Below are 10,040 nucleotides of genomic sequence, written 5' to 3'. Positions count from 1 at the left end.
GATGCAGTCTCTCTCTCTCTCTCAGGGTATATTAGCGCCGGCTGTATGATGCAGTCTCTCTCTCTCTCTCAGGGTATATTAGCGGCCGGCTGTATGATGCAGTCTCTCTCTCTCTCTCAGGGTATATTAGCGGCCGGCTGTATGATGCAGTCTCTCTCTCTCAGGGTATATTAGTGGCCGGCTGTATGATGCAGTCTCTCTCAGGGTATATTAGCGGCTGGCTGTATGATGCAGTCTCTCTCTCTCTCTCAGGGTATATTAGCGGCCGGCTGTATGATGCAGTCTCTCTCTCTCTCTCAGGGTATATTAGCGGCCGGCTGTATGATGCAGTCTCTCTCTCTCTCTCAGGGTATATTAGTGGCCGGCTGTATGATGCAGTCTCTCTCTCTCTCAGGGTATATTAGCGGCCGGCTGTATGATGCAGTCTCTCTCTCTCTCTCAGGGTATATTAGTGGCCGGCTGTATGATGCAGTCTCTCTCTCTCTCAGGGTATATTAGCGGCTGGCTGTATGATGCAGTCTCTCTCAGGGTATATTAGCGGCCGCTGTATGATGCAGTCTCTCTCTGGGTATATTAGCGGCTGGCTGTATGATGCAGTCTCTCTCAGGGTATATTAGTGGCCGGCTGTATGATGCAGTCTCTCTCTCTCTCTCAGGGTATATTAGTGGCCGGCTGTATGATGCAGTCCTCTCTCTCTGCTCAGGGTATATTAGCGGCTGGCTGTATGATGCAGTCTCTCTCAGGGTATATTAGCGGCCGGCTGTATGATGCAGTCTCTCTCAGGGTATATTAGCGGCTGGCTGTATGATGCAGTCTCTCTCTCTCTCAGGGTATATTAGCGGCCGGCTGTATGATGCAGTCTCTCTCAGGGTATATTAGTGGCCGGCTGTATGATGCAGTCTCTCTCTCTCTCAGGGTATATTAGCGGCCGGCTGTATGATGCAGTCTCTCTCTCTCTCTCAGGGTATATTAGCGGCCGGCTGTATGATGCAGTCTCTCTCAGGGTATATTAGCGGACGGCTGTATGATGCAGTCTCTCTCTCTCTCTCAGGGTATATTAGCGGCCGGCTGTATGATGCAGTCTCTCTCTCTCTCAGGGTATATTAGCGGCCGGCTGTATGATGCAGTCTCTCTCTCTCTCTCAGGGTATATTAGCGGCCGGCTGTATGATGCAGTCTCTCTCGGTATATTAGCGGCCGGCTGTATGATGCAGTCTCTCTCTCTCTCTCAGGGTATATTAGCGGCCGGCTGTATGATGCAGTCTCTCTCTCTCTCAGGGTATATTAGCGGCCGGCTGTATGATGCAGTCTCTCTCTCTCTCTCAGGGTATATTAGTGGCCGGCTGTATGATGCAGTCTCTCTCTCTCTCAGGGTATATTAGCGGCCGGCTGTATGATGCAGTCTCTCTCTCTCTCAGGGTATATTAGCGGCCGGCTGTATGATGCAGTCTCTCTCTCTCTCTCAGGGTATATTAGCGGCCGGCTGTATGATGCAGTCCTCTCTCAGGGTATATTAGCGGCCGGCTGTATGATGCAGTCTCTCTCTCTCTCAGGGTATATTAGCGGCCGGCTGTATGATGCAGTCTCTCTCTCTCTCAGGTATATTAGCGCCGGCTGTATGATGCAGTCTCTCTCTCTCTCAGGGTATATTAGCGGCCGGCTGTATGATGCAGTCTCTCTCTCTCTCTCAGGGTATATTAGTGGCCGGCTGTATGATGCAGTCTCTCTCTCAGGGTATATTAGCGGCTGGCTGTATGATGCAGTCTCTCTCTCTCTCTCAGGGTATATTAGCGGCCGGCTGTATGATGCAGTCTCTCTCTCTCTCAGGGTATATTAGCGGCCGGCTGTATGATGCAGTCTCTCTCTCTCTCAGGGTATATTAGCGGCCGGCTGTATGATGCAGTCTCTCTCAGGGTATATTAGCGGCCGGCTGTATGATGCAGTCTCTCTCTCTCTCAGGTATATTAGCGGCCGGCTGTATGATGCAGTCTCTCTCAGGGTATATTAGTGGCAGGCTGTATGATGCAGTCTCTCTCTCTCAGGGTATATTAGCGGCTGGCTGTATGATGCAGTCTCTCTCTCTCTCTCAGGGTATATTAGTGGCCGGCTGTATGATGCAGTCTCTCTCTCTCTCAGGGTATATTAGCGGCCGGCTGTATGATGCAGTCTCTCTCAGGGTATATTAGCGGCCGGCTGTATGATGCAGTCTCTCTCTCTCTCAGGGTATATTAGCGGCCGGCTGTATGATGCAGTCTCTCTCAGGGTATATTAGTGGCCGGCTGTATGATGCAGTCTCTCTCAGGGTATATTAGCGGCCGGCTGTATGATGCAGTCTCTCTCTCTCTCTCAGGGTATATTAGCGGCTGGCTGTATGATGCAGTCTCTCTCTCAGGGTATATTAGCGGCCGGCTGTATGATGCAGTCTCTCTCAGGGTATATTAGCAGCCGGCTGTATGATGCGGTCTCTCTCTCTCTCTCTCAGGGTATATTAGCGGCCGGCTGTATGATGCAGTCTCTCTCTCTCTCAGGGTATATTAGCGGCCGGCTGTATGATGCAGTCTCTCTCTCTCTCAGGGTATATTAGCGGCCGGCTGTATGATGCAGTCTCTCTCAGGGTATATTAGCGGCCGGCTGTATGATGCAGTCTCTCTCAGGGTATATTAGCGGCCGGCTGTATGATGCAGTCTCTCTCTCTCTCAGGGTATATTAGCGGCCGGCTGTATGATGCAGTCTCTCTCTCTCTCAGGGTATATTAGCGGCCGGCTGTATGATGCAGTCTCTCTCTCTCTCAGGGTATATTAGTGGCCGGCTGTATGATGCAGTCTCTCTCAGGGTATATTAGCGGCCGGCTGTATGATGCAGTCTCTCTCAGGGTATATTAGCGGCCGGCTGTATGATGCAGTCTCTCTCTCTCTCAGGGTATATTAGCGGCCGGCTGTATGATGCAGTCTCTCTCAGGGTATATTAGCGGCCGGCTGTATGATGCAGTCTCTCTCAGGGTATATTAGCGGCCGGCTGTATGATGCAGTCTCTCTCTCAGGGTATATTAGCGGCTGGCTGTATGATGCAGTCTCTCTCTCTCTCTCTCAGGGTATATTAGCGGCCGGCTGTATGATGCAGTCTCTCTCTCTCTCAGGGTATATTAGCGGCCGGCTGTATGATGCAGTCTCTCTCAGGGTATATTAGCGGCCGGCTGTATGATGCAGTCTCTCTCTCTCTCAGGGTATATTAGTGGCAGGCTGTATGATGCAGTCTCTCTCTCTCTCTCAGGGTATATTAGCGGCCGGCTGTATGATGCAGTCTCTCTCTCTCTCTCAGGGTATATTAGCGGCCGGCTGTATGATGCAGTCTCTCTCTCTCTCTCAGGGTATATTAGTGGCCGGCTGTATGATGCAGTCTCTCTCTCAGGTGCAGTCTCTCTCTCAGGGTATATTAGCGGCCGGCTGTATGATGCAGTCTCTCTCAGGGTATATTAGTGGCCGGCTGTATGATGCAGTCTCTCTCAGGGTATATTAGCGGCCGGCTGTATGATGCAGTCTCTCTCAGGGTATATTAGCGGCTGGCTGTATGATGCAGTCTCTCTCTCTCAGGGTATATTAGCGGCCGGCTGTATGATGCAGTCTCTCTCAGGGTATATTAGTGGCCGGCTGTATGATGCAGTCTCTCTCTCAGGGTATATTAGCGGCCGGCTGTATGATGCAGTCTCTCTCTCAGGGTATATTAGCGGCCGGCTGTATGATGCAGTCTCTCTCAGGGTATATTAGCGGCTGGCTGTATGATGCAGTCTCTCTCTCTCTCAGGGTATATTAGCGGCCGGCTGTATGATGCAGTCTCTCTCTCTCTCAGGGTATATTAGCGGCCGGCTGTATGATGCAGTCTCTCTCTCTCTCTCAGGGTATATTAGCGGCCGGCTGTATGATGCAGTCTCTCTCTCTCTCAGGGTATATTAGCGGCCGGCTGTATGATGCAGTCTCTCTCTCTCTCAGGGTATATTAGCGGCGGCTGTATGATGCAGTCTCTCTCTCTCTCTCAGGGTATATTAGCGGCCGGCTGTATGATGCAGTCTCTCTCAGGGTATATTAGCGGCCGGCTGTATGATGCAGTCTCTCTCTCTCTCAGGGTATATTAGCGGCCGGCTGTATGATGCAGTCTCTCTCTCTCTCAGGGTATATTAGCGGCCGGCTGTATGATGCAGTCTCTCTCTCTCTCAGGGTATATTAGCGGCCGGCTGTATGATGCAGTCTCTCTCTCTCTCAGGGTATATTAGCGGCCGGCTGTATGATGCAGTCTCTCTCTCAGGGTATATTAGCGGCCGGCTGTATGATGCAGTCTCTCTCTCTCTCTCAGGGTATATTAGCGGCCGGCTGTATGATGCAGTCTCTCTCAGGGTATATTAGCGGCCTGGCTGTATGATGCAGTCTCTCTCTCTCTCTCAGGGTATATTAGCGGCCGGCTGTATGATGCAGTCTCTCTCTCTCTCTCAGGGTATATTAGCGGCGGCTGTATGATGCAGTCTCTCTCTCTCTCAGGGTATATTAGCGGCCGGCTGTATGATGCAGTCTCTCTCTCTCTCAGGGTATATTAGCGGCGGCTGTATGATGCAGTCTCTCTCAGGGTATATTAGTGGCCGGCTGTATGATGCAGTCTCTCTCAGGGTATATTAGCGGCCGGCTGTATGATGCAGTCTCTCTCAGGGTATATTAGCGGCCGGCTGTATGATGCAGTCTCTCTCTCTCTCAGGGTATATTAGCGGCCGGCTGTATGATGCAGTCTCTCTCTCTCTCTCAGGGTATATTAGCGGCCGGCTGTATGATGCAGTCTCTCTCTCTCTCAGGGTATATTAGCGGCCGGCTGTATGATGCAGTCTCTCTCTCTCTCTCAGGGTATATTAGTGGCCGGCTGTATGATGCAGTCTCTCTCTCTCTCAGGGTATATTAGCGGCCGGCTGTATGATGCAGTCTCTCTCAGGGTATATTAGTGGCCGGCTGTATGATGCAGTCTCTCTCAGGGTATATTAGTGGCCGGCTGTATGATGCAGTCTCTCTCAGGGTATATTAGCGGCCGGCTGTATGATGCAGTCTCTCTCAGGTATATTAGCGGCCGGCTGTATGATGCAGTCTCTCTCAGGGTATATTAGTGGCCGGCTGTATGATGCAGTCTCTCTCTCTCTCTCAGGGTATATTAGCGGCCGGCTGTATGATGCAGTCTCTCTCTCTCAGGGTATATTAGTGGCCGGCTGTATGATGCAGTCTCTCTCTCTCTCTCAGGGTATATTAGCGGCTGGCTGTATGATGCAGTCTCTCTCTCTCTCTCAGGGTATATTAGCGGCCGGCTGTATGATGCAGTCTCTCTCTCTCTCTCAGGGTATATTAGCGGCCGGCTGTATGATGCAGTCTCTCTCTCTCTCTCAGGGTATATTAGCGGCCGGCTGTATGATGCAGTCTCTCTCTCTCTCAGGGTATATTAGCGGCCGGCTGTATGATGCAGTCTCTCTCTCTCTCAGGGTATATTAGCGGCTGGCTGTATGATGCAGTCTCTCTCTCTCTCAGGGTATATTAGCGGCCGGCTGTATGATGCAGTCTCTCTCTCTCTCAGGGTATATTAGCGGCCGGCTGTATGATGCAGTCTCTCTCAGGGTATATTAGTGGCCGCTGTATGATGCAGTCTCTCTCAGGGTATATTAGCGGCTGGCTGTATGATGCAGTCTCTCTCTCTCTCTCAGGGTATATTAGCGGCCGGCTGTATGATGCAGTCTCTCTCTCTCTCAGGGTATATTAGCGGCCGGCTGTATGATGCAGTCTCTCTCTCTCTCAGGGTATATTAGCGGCCGGCTGTATGATGCAGTCTCTCTCTCTCTCTCGGTATATTAGCGGCCGGCTGTATGATGCAGTCTCTCTCTCTCTCAGGGTATATTAGCGGCCGGCTGTATGATGCAGTCTCTCTCAGGGTATATTAGTGGCCGGCTGTATGATGCAGTCTCTCTCAGGGTATATTAGTGGCCGGCTGTATGATGCAGTCTCTCTCTCTCTCTCAGGGTATATTAGCGGCCGGCTGTATGATGCAGTCTCTCTCTCTCTCTCAGGGTATATTAGCGGCCGGCTGTATGCTGCAGTCTCTCTCTCAGGTTATAGTAGCGGCTGGCTGTATGATGCAGTCTCTCTCTCTCTCTCAGGGTATATTAGCGGCCGGCTGTATGATGCAGTCTCTCTCTCTCTCAGGGTATATTAGTGGCCGGCTGTATGATGCAGTCTCTCTCAGGGTATATTAGCGGCCGGCTGTATGATGCAGTCTCTCTCTCTCTCAGGGTATATTAGCGGCCGGCTGTATGATGCAGTCTCTCTCAGGGTATATTAGCGGCCGGCTGTATGATGCAGTCTCTCTCTCTCTCAGGGTATATTAGCGGCCGGCTGTATGATGCAGTCTCTCTCTCTCTCAGGGTATATTAGCGGCCGGCTGTATGATGCAGTCTCTCTCAGGGTATATTAGCGGCCGGCTGTATGATGCAGTCTCTCTCTCTCTCAGGGTATATTAGCGGCCGGCTGTATGATGCAGTCTCTCTCTCTCTCAGGGTATATTAGCGGCCGGCTGTATGATGCAGTCTCTCTCGGTATATTAGCGGCCGGCTGTATGATGCAGTCTCTCTCTCAGGGTATATTAGCGGCCGGCTGTATGATGCAGTCTCTCTCAGGGTATATTAGCGGCCGGCTGTATGATGCAGTCTCTCTCTCTCTCTCTCAGGGTATATTAGCGGCCGGCTGTATGATGCAGTCTCTCTCTCTCAGGGTATATTAGCGGCCGGCTGTATGATGCAGTCTCTCAGGGTATATTAGCGGCCGGCTGTATGATGCAGTCTCTCTCTCTCTCAGGGTATATTAGCGGCCGGCTGTATGATGCAGTCTCTCTCGGTATATTAGCGGCCGGCTGTATGATGCAGTCTCTCTCTCAGGGTATATTAGCGGCCGGCTGTATGATGCAGTCTCTCTCAGGGTATATTAGCGGCCGGCTGTATGATGCAGTCTCTCTCTCTCTCTCTCAGGGTATATTAGCGGCCGGCTGTATGATGCAGTCTCTCTCTCTCAGGGTATATTAGCGGCCGGCTGTATGCTGCAGTCTCTCTCTCAGGGTATATTAGCGGCCGGCTGTATGCTGCAGTCTCTCTCTCAGGGTATATTAGCGGCTGGCTGTATGATGCAGTCTCTCTCTCTCTCTCAGGGTATATTAGCGGCCGGCTGTATGATGCAGTCTCTCTCAGGGTATATTAGCGGCCGGCTGTATGATGCAGTCTCTCTCTCTCTCAGGGTATATTAGCGGCCGGCTGTATGATGCAGTCTCTCTCGGTATATTAGCGGCCGGCTGTATGATGCAGTCTCTCTCTCAGGGTATATTAGCGGCCGGCTGTATGATGCAGTCTCTCTCAGGGTATATTAGCGGCCGGCTGTATGATGCAGTCTCTCTCTCTCTCAGGGTATATTAGCGGCCGGCTGTATGATGCAGTCTCTCTCTCTCTCTCTCTCAGGGTATATTAGCGGCCGGCTGTATGCTGCAGTCTCTCTCTCAGGGTATATTAGCGGCTGGCTGTATGATGCAGTCTCTCTCTCTCTCTCAGGGTATATTAGCGGCCGGCTGTATGATGCAGTCTCTCTCAGGGTATATTAGCGGCCGGCTGTATGATGCAGTCTCTCTCTCTCTCAGGGTATATTAGCGGCCGGCTGTATGATGCAGTCTCTCTCGGTATATTAGCGGCCGGCTGTATGATGCAGTCTCTCTCTCAGGGTATATTAGCGGCCGGCTGTATGATGCAGTCTCTCTCAGGGTATATTAGCGGCCGGCTGTATGATGCAGTCTCTCTCTCTCTCAGGGTATATTAGCGGCCGGCTGTATGATGCAGTCTCTCTCTCTCTCTCTCTCAGGGTATATTAGCGGCCGGCTGTATGCTGCAGTCTCTCTCTCAGGGTATATTAGCGGCCGGCTGTATGCTGCAGTCTCTCTCAGGGTATATTAGCGGCCGGCTGTATGCTGCAGTCTCTCTCAGGGTATATTAGCGGCCGGCTGTATGCTGCAGTCTCTCTCTCTCGGGATATATTTTTCTCATCGTGAAAAATGTAATAAACTGTGTTTATATATAAGGTGTTTCAAGGTTATGCGTACATCAAGGTAGATTTAATCAAGCATAGAGTCTCTCTCTCTCTCTCTCTCTCATGCAGTCTCTCTCTCTCATGCAGTCTCTCTCTCTCATGCAGTCTCTCTCTCTCATGCAGTCTCTCTCTCTCATGCAGTCTCTCTCTCTCATGCAGTCTCTCTCTCTCATGCAGTCTCTCTCTCTCATGCAGTCTCTCTCTCTCGGGGTATATTAGCGGCCGGCTGTATGATGCAGTCTGTCTCTCGGGGTATATTAGCTGCCGGCTGTATGATGCAGTCTCTCTCTCTCTCTCTCAGGGTATATTAGCAGCCGGCTGTATGATGCAGTCTCTCTCGGTATATTAGCGGCCGGCTGTATGATGCGGTCTCTCTCTCTCTCTCTCAGGGTATATTAGCAGCCGGCTGTATGATGCAGTCTCTCTCGGTATATTAGCGGCCGGCTGTATGATGCGGTCTCTCTCTCTCTCAGGGTATATTAGCGGCTGGCTGTATGATGCGGTCTCTCTCGGTATATTAGCGGCCGGCTGTATGATGCGGTCTCTCTCTCTCTCTCTCAGGGTATATTAGCGGCCGGCTGTATGATGCAGTCTCATGGTGATTATGATGTGGCTCTCAGTAAGTATCGAGTAGCTGCTGCCAGTGTCCCCGAGAGCTCCCCCCTGTGGAACAACATCGGCATGTGTTTCTACGGCAAGAAGAAGTATGTGGCGGTAAGTGTGCCCCTGTGTGTGCAAGGCTGCGGCCAGGGTGAATGCGCGCTCAAGCTCCGTGATGAAAGGCTTCGTCCAGGGTGACGCTGAGCACACGCTCAGCACGATGAAACACATTGCTACATTGTGGTTGTCCAGCATGAGCGTGCACGCGCCCGTGAGCTCACGGCGCTCAGCTGCTTGCAGAGATGAGTTAATTTGTTTCTGGCGCTCGCTGGCGCGTCACGCCATCCCCACCCTCCCCCCCCCGACCGCCACCCTACTCGCGCAACTAGCAGGACACAAATCGCCCGAGCTAAATGAGTGCCTTATATCACAGAGCTCAAGCGCCAGCGCGCTTGCATTCACCCTGCCGCAGCCTGAGGCGATTTGTGTCCTGCTAGTTGCGTGGGTCAGGGGTGCGTGGCCATGACGTCACGGAGCTGCGAACCGTTCACGTGACGCGCCAGCAACAAATTAACTTGTCTCTGCAAGTTGCTGGGCGCCGTGCGCTTACGGGAGCATGCACGCTCACTCTGGACCAACCACATTGTAGCAATGTGTTTGATCGCGCGTGCTCAGCGTCACCCTGGACGAGGCCTAAGTGTATATTGTAAGCGTTTACCAGGGGAATATCTCGTCTCTCTCGCAGGCGATCAGCTGCCTGAAGCGCGCTCTGTACCTGTCCCCCTTTGACTGGAGGGTTCTGTATAACCTGGGCCTGGTTCACCTGAGCATGCAGCAGTACGCCTCTGCGTTCCACTTCCTGAGCGCAGCCATCTCTCTGCAGCAGAGCAACGCGGCACTGTACATGCTGCTGGCAGGTGAGCACCGGCTCCACCCCCCTCGCACGGCCCTTCCCCCTCACACGGCTCCCCCCTCCCCCCTCGCACGGGTCTCACTGCCGCTCTCCTCTCTCTCCTCAGTGGCTCTCACAAACCTGGATGATCCTGAGAACGCCGCAAGCTCGTATCAGCAGGCGGTTAGTCTGGACCAGTGAGTGCAGAGCGACGTCCTGACCTCCGACCCCCTCCTGCTTTCTAATCTTACCTCCCTCTTCTCTTTGTCTTGTAATTAACTCCTCTCCGTACCTCTCTCTCAATGTCGCTCTCAGCTCTCCCCAGCGCTGACCGCTCTCCCCAGCGCTGACCGCTCTCCCCAGCGCTGACCGCTCTCCCCAGCGCTGACCGCTCTCCCCAGCGCTGACCGCTCT

The 10,040-nt window shown here is 52.6% G+C and overlaps 1 protein-coding gene across 2 annotated transcripts in view; it reads left to right on the top strand.

Moving 5' to 3' along the window:
• The window catches only part of BBS4 (Bardet-Biedl syndrome 4), a 32,517-nt gene that overhangs the window by 14,595 nt on the left and 7,882 nt on the right, over positions 1-10,040 (top strand). For both annotated transcript variants that reach the window (XM_075576029.1, XM_075576028.1), the window contains exons 11-13: positions 8,696-8,848; positions 9,480-9,651; positions 9,754-9,823. In XM_075576029.1, the coding sequence (XP_075432144.1) occupies positions 8,696-8,848; positions 9,480-9,651; positions 9,754-9,823 (395 nt within the window). The remainder of the gene's footprint in view (positions 1-8,695; positions 8,849-9,479; positions 9,652-9,753; positions 9,824-10,040) is intronic.

Source organism: Ascaphus truei, chromosome 18 (genome assembly GCF_040206685.1).
Source record: "Ascaphus truei isolate aAscTru1 chromosome 18, aAscTru1.hap1, whole genome shotgun sequence".
Classification (NCBI taxonomy): Eukaryota; Metazoa; Chordata; class Amphibia; order Anura; family Ascaphidae; genus Ascaphus; species Ascaphus truei.
Note: the sequence above shows the minus strand (reverse complement) of the source record. Positions and strands in the feature narration are given on the sequence as shown.